The sequence below is a fragment of the Gadus macrocephalus genome, chromosome 17, assembly GCF_031168955.1.
Source record: "Gadus macrocephalus chromosome 17, ASM3116895v1".
In the NCBI taxonomy this organism is placed as follows: domain Eukaryota; kingdom Metazoa; phylum Chordata; class Actinopteri; order Gadiformes; family Gadidae; genus Gadus; species Gadus macrocephalus.
Window position 1 is genome coordinate 4,207,908 of NC_082398.1, and position 17,232 is coordinate 4,225,139.

The window sequence follows — 17,232 nt, forward strand, 5'->3', positions numbered from 1 at the left end:
GGGATGGCGGGCCTCTAATGAAAGGAAGCCGCGTGGAGACGAAGACAAAAAGAGAGACCTACCGAGCGAGATCACACATCTATTTGTGTATGTGTGCCCGCGTTATTTATTTATTTCCTCCACTCCTACTGGTCCTCCTGACTCTCCTTCACTCTCCCTTCGTTTCTTTCTATTTGGTCGCGTGTTTGCGTGCGTGCCTGCATGTGTGTGTGCTCGCGCACACACACACACACACACACACACATCGACTTGCACGTGTGGCACCGGGTCACATGGAGTGTTATCAGGGTGTCAAGCACGGAGCTGTCAGACATTAACAGAGCCCCACCCCTGGATGTTTCCTATAAACGCACACACACACACACACACACACACACACACACACACACACACACACACACTTAAAGGAGAAACACACACATCTGGACTTTAGAAGTGGGGAGACATTGCTGTGTGCATCAGACAGAGGACGGTTGTGATTTCTGCGTTTATGTCGGAGACTTCGTCTTCGTCGTTGCACACATGGACTACAGCAGACGAGCGAGAGAAGATGGTTGTCTCTCAGTGTCCGGTGGTGTAACAGTGTGGGGGGGGAGATGTTAACCAATGTCTGCCACGGCCCGGCCCTGACCCATGGGCTGACGGCGTCTAGCCCAGCCGTATTCAACCATCCTCTTCCAGCTCACCGACGAATACTGGGCCGCTATCCTCACAAACATGTCAGACGGTAATGCTAACAGTGTTTCACGGATCAGGGAGTTGCTTCGATCCACACTCGGGGGGGGGGGGGGGGGGGGTTAGCGCGCCGGTGAACCATCTGAGACCAACTGGAATCGCACCGTTCACAGCCTCGTCGCTCAATAACAACAACAACAACAACAACAACAACAACAACGTTTCAGGAGGCCTCCAGGTGAACCCGGTCCCCCCGTTTGGCCCCCCCGGCTCTCGGACGACCGGGCGCGGTCGCCGTGGCGCTCACCTCTTTGCCCGTGAGGATGTGGCGTGCCAGCTTGACCTTGGCGAAGTTGCCCTTGCCGATGGTCTTGAGGAGGCGGGTAGTTGCCGATGTGCGGCTGCTCGTCCGTCGGCGCGGCGACCGAGTTCCGACAGCGCGGCATGCTGGGACGGCCCGTGGACGGCTTGGAGTCCTGGAGGGGGAGAGGGAGAGGAACAAAGGACGGATGAGCGCCGGGCGAAGACGAGTTATGATCCCGTCGGAGCCGCGCCTTCATGCAGGAGCAGAGCACATGCTAACCGTCGCAACAGGATCTATTCTGGGCCGCTAATGGTCATGGGGAGCGGTTTGTTTCTTCCTAATGAATGAATGGACGGAGTTACTCCTAATTCCATCACTTGTATCGATCGCCCTAGCCACATTAGGCCGGCTTTGGCAGAAGTCCACTGGCGGATCATTTGCATGACATGACCACACGCACCGGCACGCACACACTCGAAGATCAAAACTAAAGTCAGCCATTGCAGTCCGGCCATGTATAACATGAATAGCGCCACATACTGCTGTAGGACTGAATTTCTGTGTGTGTGAGTGATCTGTGTGTGTGTGTGTGTGAGTGATCTGTGTGTGTGTATGTGTATGTGTGTGCGTGATCTGTGCAGACAGGTGACAGGGATCAGGGTCAGGGGAGAGGGCGCCTGGCTCCAGGATGACGACACACACACACACACACACACACACACACACGTCTGTTAAGAGATTTGAGACCCACATGGGAGGGGGGTATGGGCGTCGGTGCAGGGAGGAACGTCTCACTTCTTTTCCTGTCCCCTCACACTCGCTTCCTATCCATCTTTCTTATTCATTTGTTAATGTCTGTGTCGGACCCGGATAAGCGCACAGAACAGGCCTAAGTTCTGGTCGGACCCATTCCACAAACAAAAACGGTGACACACACGCACGCACACACACACACACACAGTTTCCTCAGTAGCATCCGCCTCGTTCTCAAGTCCCCGGGGGAACAGGACGAATGCAGATGACCGCAAAACATTTCCGGATTTGTGCGAGGATGTGCCGGTACGCGCGTGTGTCTGCCTCTCTCTCCAGATGGCAAGGGATACCGTCTGCGAAGCCGGTGCTGATAAAGCAACCTCACCCCCTCTCTGTCTAGTTCTCTGTCCCGGTCTCTTTCTCGCTCTCTCTCTGCTCTCTCTCTGCTCTCTCTCTCTCTCTCTGCAAACCCTGTAATTGACCCGATTAGTTTTTTCTGTGGGCGGTGGGAAGAGACGCGGATTATCGAGGAGAGACGGAAGGATGAATTTAGCCCGCGGTGGTCGAGTCGAGTCGAGGGGGGTTTTCTGGTTCGGCGAGAGAACGGCGTGACGAATTGTGTGTGTGGGCAAAGGACGGAAGAAGAGGGGAATCAAACTGCATGGAGGTTTTGCCGTCGCTGGAACGGGACCAGTTGTAGTGAAAAGGCTGAAATAAAAATGTCCAAATGAAAAGCGCAGTGTTGTGAAGACGTCGTGGTTTTTGTCCCCGTGTACAAAGACTCGATTTTCTGGGGTGCAGTGGCTGGAATAGGGCCTCTCTCTGCGTCTCTGTCTGGTGGACTGCCGCTTCTTCCCCTTTCCCTTCATCTCGGGAGGGGAACGGGCGATTAGGCTGATGTAATCCAAGAGGAAGGAGGGCCACGTCGGAGGACAGTCTGCCCAGAAGTCAGAGACAACTGTAGTTCTGGGCTTTGTGGTCCGTTAACTTTTTGACTCGAGCTCTCTTTTCTTTTCCCTCTCGGGCCGCGGGGGGAGAAGAAGAAATCCTCAAGGTTCTAATTTTAAAACGGTTCACCGCCATCTTGGCTCCGAGCCAGTTGGACTTCTGTGGGAGACCGTTTCTTTAGCCCTTTTTTTAGAGATTCTACAGACCGCTTTTTATTTTTTTTATTTTTTTTCTACCGGTGCCTCTCTGGGCCAATCTCCCTTCCGTCGTTTATAAATCGTCGGTTCGAGATGTGCTGTGTTAGCCTCGGCCTGCCGCACTTGTTCCACTTATTGACACAATGCTTTGGCGACGGCCCTGTTTGTTTAAGCGTCGCGGTCTGTTTGCTCCATCCTTCTGCTCAGCTTCCTTGTGATCTGACAGTTGGCTGACTTTGAGCCGAATCTAAAAGAAATGCTCCTTCAACCCAGAAATAACACTCAAACACATAGAGTTGTATTTATACCAGTGCGTTTCTTTGACATTTACTGAGTGTTCAAACGTGGTGAAAAAAGAAAAATAAGGTATTTAATATCTTATTGATATAGCTTTTTGTTATACAGTACTAAGTGGAAAGATGTCGCCGGGTAGTAAAACTACGACTATAAACAAAGCTCATGAGCAAGAGAAACCACTTTGCTGAGCAGAAGTTCAGCAAATAATGACGACAGAGACGCCCGCCTACAATAAGCAGCCTCTGAACCCAGCAGAGCGCTGCCATGACGTACGCACTTTCTCCTTTTACTTTTTCTGCTCCAATTCCGCCTCTCTAATTCCCCCTGGCCAACCCTGTAATCTAGACGTGGGAGAGGGTGGGCCTTTGGATGCTTTCCTAACAGGACACACAAGGAACGCACCGACAATCCCAAAAGAAATAGTGGGAGAAAATGACGAGGGCTGTATATAGTATAAGCCCTCATCACTGTCACCTCCACCCGTCCAAAACAGCCATTGTATTATCTTTTAAAAAATGGGAAGACTGAGGGGAAACTCCGGGCTTGATCGTGCGTGGTGCGCTAGCCTCTCTGCTCTGATCTGAACCCGACGCGGTTCCCATTGGGCGGTTCCCATTGGACGGTTCCCATTGGGCGGTTCCCATTGGACGGCTCGCCGTGGCAGGGGCCGCTTATTTAGACTCAGGAATAGCCGTGCAGACAAAATGGTTTGACCGCACCGGACGAACGGTGCGCTTCCCCCGGCCGACGGGGGGAGTCTTGGGATTCGTGACCGGGACGTGTGGGATGTTGCGACGACGGCAAGGAGACCCCGAGACCGCGTAATGCTCGTGAATCTCGGCTTACTCGCGGTGACGGACAAGCCTGGATAGAGCGAGTGGGATATCAGATGCTATACGTCGTGCAGCCATGGCGATAACCTTCTTTGCCGTCTTCCCCATTTAGAAATGCTAATCCCAATTCCCCTCCACGGCTTTGAGGAGAGCCGTTAGGACAGCCCCCACATGTAGTGTCGATATGTCAACAGGAACTTTAGCAAAAGCTATGCTATGGTTTAGCGGCCTGCCTGGAACAATTATACTTAAGCCTTGACGCATGTATGGCAGTCTATTAGAAACACAGAAAGGGGCAATCACTTAAGCTAGGGTGAGGTGTTTATGTTGGATGCATTTTTGGTAATATTTGATGAAATTCTCTTTACAACCAGCAATCAAAAAATAAAATGCTATGTCAAATTACAGAACAATATTGGCAATCAACGGCTGTTGCAGGCCGGAAATAAGTAATTGAATACTCAAATTAGGAATTTCATTACACCCAAATCATTTCATTTGGCCATAATGGAATGATAAGAAGGTCTACCTACTTGTCTACCTACCTAAAAGTCTATCTGTGCACTCATGTAAGTCCTCTACAAGCCTAGAGCAGACCTTATGCTAAAGCTAGACACTGAGAATCACGCGTTTTGAGAGAGTGGCTTTTGAGGCCTGAAGGGAGGGGGGGGGGGGGGGGGGGGGGGTACTTAGTTGGATACTTTCAAAATCAAGATCAATCTGGGCGGCTTATTCCAAAATGCCTACCCTAACTTTAATTTCACCAGTTCAAACACAAATCTGTTAGTTTTTAATCAATTGTCGTGACGAGCTGACAGAGTAACTTATCTGAACTTTAATAGAACAATTTTAGCCGTTTCAATGTACGTCAAGACCCATGAAAAGCGTTCCCCACAGACGCACGCAGTAAGTACACGTTTGCTCTCCCTGGCCTCAACCCTTCCTACTCTCTTCTCCTCTTTCATGTCCGCCTATTTTGGTCGTCTCCTCTGAATCTTCCTTCATTCTTCAGCAGCTGCAGGCAGACACACAAACGCATGCGTGCGCGCACACAAACACACGCACCCCCTGCACAGCCAGACAACCGTCCCCCCCTCCCCAAAAGACGATTTTAGACGAGGACAATGTATGACATTGTTTTGTACCTCTCACTTTACTCGCTGATGCTGCGACTGAGTCATGAAGGCCAAGATAGAACGACACACACACACACACAGCTCTGCATATCTTGCACTAACTTGGGCTGGTATTTATAAAGTCTGTACTCTCGGGAGACCCCCCCCACCCTCCCTTTTTCAACACCATACAGTAGGGGTGCTGGCAGACGGTCTCAGAGGAACGCCCTACCTGGGTGGCCATTTCCAGCCACCACTAGGACACACATACACACACACACACACACACACACACACACACACACACACACACACACACACACACACACACACTATCAGTGACCTTTACTAATCTAGATATGCTGACTGGACACAGCCCTGCCCGCACGCACGCACTCTTGCACGTGTACACACACACACACAGGTGGGCGGCGGGCCTTTCTCTGGATTTAACCGCAAAACGTAGTCTGCCCAGATTTTTATAATCACAGCCCGCAAATAACCCTTTCTTCCTGGTAATATTCAAAACGTTTTCCTTAATAAGGGCCCATATTCCGAGGTGCAACTCAACATGATGGGGATACATCCAACAGAAACGTCACAGATTCCCGCCCTTATTCCTGAAGGTGCTGCAACAGGAAGTGATGGGCGGCATCTTCAATAATGGCCGCCCAACCAACACCTGAAAAAACATCCACGCGCAACGTCCCTTCTTCATATCACGGAGGCAACAACAAACGATGACAAGAGAAAGCCTGTAGCCAATTTTTTTATAGTGAATAGCACACACGAAGGTTGAAATGCCTAGGGGGGACAATTGCTTGGCTGAAACCTGTGAGAAAAACTGTAGGCCCTAACCGAGGTCTTGGAATGAGTATCGGTTTGCGTATTTTCCAATGACAATACCTTTACTACACTCTTAAAATGGTGCCTCAATGGTGCCGGAAAAAATACTTTTTTTGGTTTAAAAGCTAATAAAAGTGCCTAGTGCAAATGCAGAGATTTCGCGCAATACATCAATCAAGATTAGGGATGCACCGAATATTCGGCCAACGAACATGTTCGGCCGAAAATGGCCCAAAACATAATGTTCGGTTTCGGCCGAAGGAGTATAAAGGCCGAACATAATACACCGAACATTTAGTTTTTTTTATTAAAAAAGGTACATTGTTCTTAAATTCTTGCAATAATGTCTGCTGGAATGTTAGAAAACGTTCAGTATTAAATAGATATTTTGTATCAAATTTGTAATATTATTTTTTTATAGAAAAGCAAGACAAAAAAGTTTATAAAGGACATTTAATTGTTTGATTTATGCAATGGTGAAAAATTAAAGCAAAATGAATGAAAAACATTGAAAGCCACATTCGGTATTCGGTTTCGGCCTTCGGCCAACTGTTTCAGTATATTCGGTTTCGGTTTCGGCCAAGAATTTTCATTTCGGTGCATCCCTATTCAAGATAGTATCAACGGTGGGCACCGGCCGCAAAAGGAAACCAGGGCCTCTGTGGGTCCCGGGCTTCCGGAACGCCACCCAAACCCCGTCCCCGCAGTGCGACGGGCCCTACTACAGGTGGTGTGTGAACTGGTGGGAGAGAGAGTATGATGTTGTTTACACGTGTGGGGTTGTGGTCAGACAGGCAGGAGAGGATCGTATAAAAAGCCCGGGACACAAACAAGGCCCTTCCCCGAGCGAGGAGATCATGACCTCGGCGCCGCGCGGGTATAAATAGCCGTCGTCGGGGACGTGGGAGTGGATTGAGGATGCCGCGCCGCAGAGCGATTAGAAAAATGGAAGTGATGGAGGAAGCTGAATCCCTCCTTTGTGAAGAGATTTACCTCCATAGTCGTGAATCACTGTAATGAATTGAAAAATGTATTTCCTTCGATAACAAAAAAAAGGGCAGGATACTTATCCCTCGAGTCAAAGTTAGAAAATAATAATATTGCAGTCAGTTTTTTTTTTTTTTTTCAGCCATCTTTGCTGTGTGCAGCAGAACAAACCGTGCTCGGAACAAGAGCTGTTTATCCTCAGAGTAACACATCCTCATAGGGCTCTTACATTATCTTCCACGGGTGGGCGGGTGGAGACACACACACACACACACACACACACATACACGTCGTGGAGACTGTTGCCATGGTGATTTGTCGCCTTTTGTATCCTGCCAACTCTTTTCCTTTTCTCCCTCGCTCTCCAGCCCTCTCGTCCCTGCCTTCCTTCTCCTCTCACCTGCTCCCTCCCTTCCTCCAGCGCTGGTCAGAACAGGGGAGCCATTAGGGACGGCAGCAGGGATTACATTGAGCGTCGTTGGGTGTCACACGAGGCGGAGGCTGCCGTTTAGGAGCACAAATCATTCTACTAAGCGAGTGTCTTTTAGAGTCACCAGCTCAAAGTGTCGACTTTAAAACACAGAAGCCTGCCGGTGATTACTCTGCACTTAAATTGAGTGGATGGTGATGGGTCATCTGGAAGCCTGTGACAAAGCTCAGCCATTGGACCCTTCAAAAGGAAGGCGGAGCCAATGCAGTGGGGGGAGATAAACAGGAAGTGGGGGAAGACTTAAGAGGGAAAAAGAACAGACTAGGGGGACTGTTATGGCGGGAATGCTTGAAGCTTGAATTGGGTCAATTCCCTACGTGAGCGAGCCACACCGGCTCAAACACTTGAACTGTTCTCTTTCCCCTCTCCAACACTGTCCCCTCCCACACACACACACACACACACACACACACAGCTAAGTAAACCTGTGAGAGGCCGCCTGCTTTAGCAAGGGGTTGCAACGCAGAGTCTCAGTTTGCTGTGAATGCAGTGTGTGTGTGCGATTTTGTGTGTGTGCGTGTGTGTTCTTGTTTGCCCCCCCCCCCCCCCCCCCCCCTCCCTCCCTCACGTATGTTCCTGCCTCAGATTATCCTAACTACCGAGAGTGTGTAGTCATGTGTGTGTGGGTGTGTTTGTGAGACCCTGTGTATGTGTGCAAGGCAGTGTATGACCAATTCAGAGCAGCTTTCACAGCTAGAGTCACAGTGTGGATTCCCTGCATGCTCCTGTACCTACTCCAGCGTGCGTGCGTGTGCGTGTGTCAGGGTTACAGGACCCGGCTGGCGGATGAATAGACGGGTAGAGTATGGTTGCAGGTGGAACACTGTGGTGGTACTGATGGATGACTGACAGAATCAGAGCAGGGGGCCGTCGCTTTCAACCCCACCCAGCGGACTGCAGGGGGGGCAGGGGGGGGCAGTGGAGCTTGGTGGGTCTGCTGTAGCTACCAGGCAGACCATACCGGCGCCAAAGAGCAGCAGCCATGTTAATCAAATTCAACGTCAAAACACAAAGGACAGATTGAGATTTTGGCAAAAACTTTCATTAAACTAAGTTTTTTTTCCATTTATGTGGAGCCAAGGTAGACGAGCCAAGGTAGACGAGCCTACGTTTCCACGTCCGCCATTAGGGACCCTAATAAAATTCGTCATCCAAAATGTAATGATCCCTTCCTTAAGAGGGACAAATGAAGAGACCGAAATGGAATGAATTACGTTGGACAATTCGCGGGTGATTTCCACACACCTAGCGTTATTGCCCCGATCGTTTATCAGATATCATTAATAATAAAATTCGATATTTAACGTCCGACAAAATCCCCCCCTCATATAGAACGAATCCCATGAGACACTGGCAAGCCTTCGCTGGTTGAGCGATCTTTAACGTCCACGTTCTCCATACATACAAATAAAAACAATTATAAATCTGGATGAATATTTTGGCAGACTTGTTTGCATGCTAGGGGTGTAACGGCACACTGAAGTCACTCAGGTTGTACCACCTAGTGTCATACAGTCTCTCCCCTGAGCTAGCTGCAACCGCCTGAACTGTTTAATCCAAGATGTAAACATTAAGTACCCCACATCAACTCCTGACTACATCCGTAACGTGTAAACAAATAAGACAATCAGTTATGAAACTGAAAATGCAGCATGCCTTATTTATGATAGTGCAAAGTACACAGAATTAGTGCATTTCCACGGGAGGGTGCGGGTCAGTGCGGCTTTGTGGAGTAGTGAAGGTTCGGTTTGGCGCAGCTCAGTTACGGCTCGTGTTTCCACCGCCGACAGTACCCTCATTGTGGGGGGGGGGTTACGTTAGCATTGTGTAACCTGCTAATAAATCCAAGGAAAAAGATGGACGCGCACAATGAACAAAGATCAACAATGTAGAACGTCCAAGAAGGTCGGCAAACTTTTGTGCGACATTTTATTCAATCAACGAAGCTTTAGCCGTTCCAGAAATACTTTGCGGATAATGTGTGTTTGTTTGTTATTATCCCCGTCTCACGGAAGTGCGATTCTGTCGCCCAATCAACGGATGGCGTGTGTGGCTCCCTTTCAGGCGTCTGACAGTAACCCAACGGAGGAGTACAGCGAGACGAGTACGGCTCACAGTGCGGGTCACGCCCACTTTTGGCGGTGGGAACGCGATCCGTTCCGCACCGTAGCGAACTGAACTGACCGGCACCCTCCGTTGGAAACGCGCCATTAGTTGTCCCTGAAGAACTCGCGTATCAAACATTAGTTCCACATTACATTAATTAATTCGCATGCCAGTTTTATTTAATTTTATACCGACCATTCTCCGTGTAAATCCATGCACCGAACCGTGACGTCCACTCCGTACCGATTCGGTTCAAATACGAGTGTACATGTATCGTTACACCCCTACTGCATGCATAACCAGCCAGACGGTTACGTCTTGCGTTAACACTGGGACAAAGGACGCGCCCCTGCTGTCCCTTAGACCAAACTATGGGCTGACGAAAGAAAAAACAGAAACCACACAGAGAAATGGCAGTTGTTGCGTCATGCTGACACACAGACAGAGACAGAGAGAGAGGGAGAGTGTGAGAGACAGAGACTTGGAGAGAGAGAGAGACAGAGGTAGAGAAAGAAGGAGAGAGAAAGACGGAGAGACACACACACAGAATAGAGAGAGACGCATACACACATACAGAGAGAGAGACAGAGACAGAGAGAGAGAGAGAGGCGCCCTTTGAGAACAGAAGAATCCACCCTCCCAGTACCTGAGTGACATCGAACCCTGACGTGCGTGATGCGATTCAGTTAACACACCCCACCAGCCACAAGCCGCCCGGCTGGAAAGACCAGTTCTATAGCCCCGCGTTGCTCACAGCACACACACATACATATGCACACACACTCTTGGGCGTTATGGGTGCAGAGGGCATCGTTGCGTTGTTGGATAAACAGCCAGACGGGGGGTGTTGCTAGGGTACGAGGACACGTCGCCGTTGGTTGACGACGCTCTGCGTCACACACTCACACACAGGCGCACGAGCCACGGCTTCTTAGCATTGGCGGTACGGGGATCAATGAATAAAGAGTGGCAGAGGGAGAGAGGGGTAATGAATGAGAAAAGGTATGAATTTAAACGTCCATGAACGCCTGTGTAAGAATGAAGAGGTAGGGGTGTGTGTGTGTGTGTGTGTGTGTGTGTGTGTGTGTGTGTGTGTGTGTGTGTGTGTGTGTGTGTGTGTGTGTGTGTGTGTGTGTGTGTGTGTGTGTGTGTGTCTCTCTCTCTCTCTCTCGCAGGTTCTCGGTTGCTAGGGCCCAGGCAGGGTTTGTCTTTCTGCCTAGTGACTGGTCTGGTAGGAAAGAGCCATAATTTATGGTTTCCTGGGCGGAACTCCAATGTGTACTGGAGTGTGTGTGTCTGTCTACATGCGTGTGTGTGTGTGCGCGTGTGCGCTTGCTCGCTATACATTGTCGATGAGGTGACTCATCCGTTAAGCGCATCGATCCAGGCTTGCCATCAGGTAAATGCTGTAAATACCCGCACACACACACAGGCAGGAATACTGGTGTTGTCTATGCAAGTGCATCAAAGCGCTACAGATGCTACAAGCATTCAAGACGTAAACAGACAGATGGATAATGGCATGGCAGTTCCCAGCCAATCAGACAACGGGAACAGGTGTGTGCATCAGGACTAGCCCCGATCAAAGATATTCCTCGTCGGCCGGGACTGATTAGTTCAATCCATCGGTCGAATAGTCCCGCCACGTTTATTCGATTTACTATTTTTTGGCCCCCACGAAACAACCCTTTGTTCGGTCCATTCAGTACTTCTCCACACGGTTGCTTCCATCCGTCTGCTGCTCTCCGTCATCAGCCATCAGGGTGGACCTCTCGCCCTGCACTCCCTGGCAGCGGTCACGATGCTCTCTCTGAGGCCCAGCGTCGCTGGAGATTACCCCTCAGCCAGGTCCAAGTCCTCTCCACTGAGGAGTGACAGGCTCTAAGTACTCCTCGTACGGCAGCATAGCTCTGTGTGCCCGTCTCGAGTAGACCCAAGCCACTATTTCTTGTCAATTATCATGTTTTTTTCCTTTTTCTTTCGTGCAGCAACAGGGGCGAAGAGATGGACGACTTTTCAAAATGATTGCCCTCTATTGTTTCAAGCAAGGTCGAGCCGTAGCGGTTTTAAACAATTGTCAAACTTTCAAAAAAGGCAGATTTGTTTAATTCTTACAAGCGAAAACCTGGTCGACTTTGGCGCTTCTAACCCGACTTAAAGCTGACTTGATGAACTGCAGTCATGAAAAGAGATCATGCTAGCTGCCTGATGGTATAGCCAGGCCTCAGGTTCAATCTGCCCGGTAACACCAGCACAATAGATCGCCCTCACTTGGAGACGGCACTTCTCAGCCTCTGAACTAGAATGAACTGAAATCCACATGCAATATTGTTTGCTTTGCTGTTCTGTCCTACATCCCCGACCCATCCCAGCCATGCTATCGACCAAAAAAACAAAAAAGTAGTAGTAGGAGTCAACCCACTCGAAAAGACGGCAAAGTGTATAGACTGGACAACTGCAGGAAACGTTCCCAGTTATGATGGACTTTGGGTCTGACCAGCTGGTATCAACCTCCATTCCTTTGCGGATCGTTCCATTACAGCCAAAACACGCATGCACACACACACACACGCACACACACACACACACACACACACACACACACCTAATTGATTTTCGTTGGAGGAACGGTTCAAACGGTGAAAAGCCATCACACACCATGCCTATGAATAGGTCGCAGCGGGGGGCCCTAGACTGGATTGTGTCCAGACAAACAATGGCACGGTGGCCACGGTAACAATCCGGCACAGTGGCGTTCCAGGAGCGCTCTCTTTATTTTTCTAATCTAAGGATGTTGCAGGATGAATGGACAGGGGACATTTGAGGCAGGAAACTGGACAATAGAACGATTCAGACACATCTGGGAGGGGGTGGTTGGGTAGGGGGGGGGGGGTCCCCCGCGATGCGCACACTTCGGAATAGATACGCGCCGCCATTTTGGACCAGGTGGTTTCCTATTATGAGCTCGGGGACAAACATCAGTCAAGCGACCGGGAAGTCCCGTCTGAACGTTTAAACAATTATTAGCCTCCAATATTAACTGCGTCCCTCGATTCCAATCCTCAATCATCAGATATTAACTCTTTTTTCCGTCGTCACGACGAAACATCCGATTGACCTTGATGCCAAAGTTGGAACTCCGTACTTCTCCTCGTCTCGGTTCTGCCGATTCAGACAATCGATCAGGAAGCAGGGAGTAAATATAGCCCGAGCGTATCTCGACAGCCCCGCCGGCTCAGGGGTCCGTCTGTCACCGCCGTCGGGGGCGGCGTGTCAAAGCTTGGTGCCATCTCGTCCCGCGCACCGGGAAACACAACACCGCAGACGCTTACTATACCGCCCTTTCAGAGAGAGGGTGTGTGTGTTTCTGTGTTCGAGTGCGCGTGTGTGTGACTGTGTGTGTGTGTGTGTGTGTGTGACTGTGTGACTGTGTGTGTGTGTGTGTTCCAAGGCCTTTAACCTACAAACCTAGTCTGGGTCTAGCTAGCCTGAGACCCTTAATATGAAGCCCCCTCCGCTCCCCCCCCGGAAGATGCAGCTGCGAGTGGACGAGGGAAGTGGTTGGGGAGTTGGGAGTGTGGTCAACATCAGCAAACACTGAATTTATAATATCCCAGAAATAGATCCCGGAAAAGATGTGGCAAGTGTGTGTGTGTGTGCACGTGCACGCTGGACTGGTATTTAATAGCATGGACACACACACACACACACACACACACACACACACACACACACACACACACACACACACACGCGCACGCACGCACATGTGTGACAGCCATGGCCGCAGCCTTATATAATCAGCTACATTATGGTCTGTGACCTTTGTCCCAGGTACAGTTACCAGCCATGTGTGTGTATAAACTTGCTTACACCTGCCGGAATACCAGCCAGCTCAGCTGCACTCTAGGTTTCTTCCCCTCCCCTGGTCCAAAGTGAAGCGGGCTTCCTTACGTCAGGCCACATGCACACACACTCAGAGTAATACAATGGTCTACTTTCTGCAATGCCACATCCCCCCCATAGGCCAAAACACACAAAACTAACCTAACTGAATAACCTCGACAGGTAAAGTGCGTATACATCAGACTAGAAGTCACAGGCGGGTTCAGACTTTGACAGTTCATTCTAATTTGAATGAACCATCAAAGTGCTCACTGATTGGCTGATGGAAGTAGATATGCACATTTATTGGCCCTGGCTGTCAACTGTAAAACAAAGTTCTCTTCAACGAATATCAGACAGACAACGAGCCTAACTTGTTTGGCAAGAATATGAATCTGTGATTTTTTAATAAATATAAGCAAACCTAGCACCGGCAGAGCAACAAACGTCCTACTTGTACAGATAGCGAGCGAGGGATACTGCGGTTTGGCATTAACTCCAGTGTGGCGTTATCTTGATTAGCTTACCCAACCCACAACATATTTACTCACACGGTCATAGTCATACACCTTGGGCGTTTACCATAATCTTCACGTAATACACCAAGGGTGCTAAAGAGCTAGCATGACGCTAGGACCATGAATTGGGTTGCAATTATCTAAAGGATTCCACTCCAGCTAGCCAAGTATATTTTGAAGTCTTCGTCAAGGTATTATACAATGAATCCAAGGAGGTCAGGGTGGTAAATATCAAGGTCCAAACGGAAGCTCTCACGAAATGGGTAATCTAGTCACCATGTGGAAAGAGTTTGGTTCCTTTTATGGTACTGCCATTATCAGTCACCTGCCACACAAGACGTCAGACATTCCTACACCGTCTTGTGACAAAAGGAGAACTGGACACACCTTCCCCGCAAACTCACGTCCACAACACACAGAAAACACAGGCTTCAACACCCACACCACAACACAACACACCTACAATCCAACGCTTGCATTAGAGTAAGCTGCCCTCTTTACCGGTAAACGACATACTAGTTGAAAACTATTTCTGTGTGCTCGGAAAATAAGTGGATAATGAAATCAAGGCAAATTGGTTAAACGTCACGAAACCTAATTTCCCATTCAACATGGCCCGTCACATGACCTCTGAGCTACCATTCATGACTCATTTCTTTGGAGGCCTGGGAAGTGTTCTTGGTCACACCGTTTTAGGACGCAACTCCTCCACCATACGACGGAACACTGCGTTTCCTGCCCATGTGGCGTCCAGCGCAGTGACACTAGGTGTATGCAAATCCTAAAATGGTTTCCCACGCTCATTTGCATCGGGGCTTGGCTAGTCCCGAATCCAGGCTTCCGGGTTGAAACTAAAAGTTAATGTGTTACTGCACCATTAGTCATAGCGCCAAAGGTCTGAACCATAACAATGATTTACCAGCCATTGGGTTTTTCTGGGGGGAGGCTAGCATCTCATCATGCACTGATTTCCCTGGTCCACTGACAGACTGATCCATCGCTAGGTAGGTGCGATGGCTGGAGCCACTTGAGGTTTTGGTTTCCATGTGGGTGGTGTGTTGCTGCACTCTTCTTAATCCCACCCAACTAGTGACGTAGCTTCAAAGTGCCCTGTCAACGCCAGGGACCACTAGCCATGCAAGCCCTGGGGGGGGGGGGGGGGGGGAGAGACTGTGCTAACCTCTACAAGTGTCGTGCCCCACATGCCAATATTGCAAGAACAAGTGCATTGTCAGAAGCTTATGGAGGGAAAGGTTTTTTGGAGCCGTGGACCGAAACACACAGAGTGAATATGTGACTTATGAGATGACTTGCACAAAATGCAGCCAATAATACACATTTGGACGTCCCCCTGAAATTGCTGTCATGACTGGCTGGTTTTTTAATAGCCAAAGGGAGCTCATATTTAGCAATTTAGGTCACGTACTGATGTTGCGCTATGAGTGAATGCATAACTATGATATATTTTTGTTCCATAGTGGTGACATGTTTATGTTTTGTATCATCCAACGGGACAGCTGGAAAATCCCCCCTTAAAAACACCAGTAAACACCAAACTGACTTAAATTTGCCTGGTTGATCGCATTGGAAAAAGTTCTGCTTCATATTGTTTATTCCTTTCCGAGGCTGTCCCAGGTGGATCAAGACGTCAGTGGGCCATGCCTTTAAACACAGCCAGAAACAAGTTGTGTGTGTGGCAATAAGCGTAGGTCTTACGAAAAGTGGAAGCGATTGCTTTGGTTCTCAAGAAAGGTGTAATTAAATATTTTCTGCAATAGGGCATGTCCTATGACAGTATACTGAAACCTAAATAGGTGTGAAATATTTTGTCAACTGCGTGAGAAAGCGCCTGGAGCGGAAGGGAAAACTTAAAGTATCTCAAGCCACCACTAAGTTCTTCTCATAGTTCCTCAAACAGTGTACAAGACGACGTCCTATATTGTATTGTATTGTATTGGCACCAGGGGTTAAAACCCAACGTTGTTGGAACAAGTCTTACCTGTCCTGCCGTGTTCTCAATGACTTGTACCAAAGGGATTCTGGTAGACATCTCAGCCTGCTTTGTGTTTTAGTTGTAGAAACAGGAGAAGGAAGAGATGAAACCGGAGATACTCTTTAAAAGTGTCTGTTGGGCATTTATAAACTTGTTAAAAGTAGGAACCTGGTGGTGTGGGAGCCCTCCCAGACCGACCCAGTGCTAGCCAGCTAGCTCACGACAGATAGCTAGTGAATCAACAAGTCTGAAACCCCCACATCGGCGGCTAGTTCTGTTAGCCTGCTAGCTAGCGACTAGCTAGCAGCGACACTCGTCCATGTTCCAAGAACGAGCCCCGGTCCTGGGAAAAAACACCCTGAAGTGGCTGGGCCGAGGTCTGACCAAAACCCAATAAAATCCACGTTTTGATTGGCATACAGCGGGCGGAGAGGGGACCGAGGAGCTTCTGGTGGCGGTGACGGGCTAGCTGGGGTCGCTAGCGGGGAGGGAAAAGTTGGGGGAAAAGGTTCGAGGTCCGGTCCGTTCAGATCCGCGGTCCCGGACGGGCGAACCACGACGCTGGTTCTGCGGAGCGGCGGGTAGGGGGTTAGAGGGGTGGGGGTTCTGCTGTCGTGTTGCGGTGGTTCTCCTCGGGAGTTCTAAAATTAAATCCGCTGTCTTCTCCAAACTTCAGGCCAAAAGTTAGAACCACCGGCGAGATCCCGACATTTTACAATCCGATCCAAAAAAAAAAAAAACGATCAGAGATATCCCTTGGCGATCGATCCAAAAACAACACAGCCGACTCAAAAAAGTGAACGGAGACTTTGTGTATAATAAGATCACATGGCAAGCGGTACCAGTACACGAATGTGTCGCGCTAGCTATCGGCTAGCCGACGTTAGCCCATGGAGCTCACTGGGGCTGGTGCGTTGCAGTCGAAGGCAGCCCGTCGGAAACCTACACAACTCCACACTCACGGCGGACACACCGCGTCGTCGCGCTTCCTTGTGTCGTTGCGTGATCCGAATAAAGGTCGTTCATACGTGCTGCTGCTGCACTGCGGTGGGGGCAACGCATACCCGTCGGTCCGGTCTTCACGGCGCACCGATTGTTATTTCCGTGACGAGGCGAGCGGAGAGAGAATCATCAGGTTGTAAAAATCCATGAGCAGCAGCGGCACCGCTGGAGCTTTTCGTGAGGAGGTGCGTGTCAACGCAGCAAAAGGGGGGAGAGGGGGAGGCAGAGAGCTGGGCCCGATGGCAGCCTATGCGCACGATCCAGCCCTGATACCGGAACAAGC

General features: G+C 49.6%; 1 protein-coding gene across 1 annotated transcript in view; it reads left to right on the plus strand.

The window, feature by feature from the left end:
• Window positions 1-9,301: 9,301 nt before the first annotated feature.
• The window catches only part of dok1b (docking protein 1b), a 72,804-nt gene continuing 64,873 nt past the window's right edge, over window positions 9,302-17,232 (plus strand). The window contains exon 1 of the mRNA XM_060035843.1: window positions 9,302-9,311. Coding sequence (XP_059891826.1) covers window positions 9,302-9,311 — 10 coding nt within the window. The remainder of the gene's footprint in view (window positions 9,312-17,232) is intronic.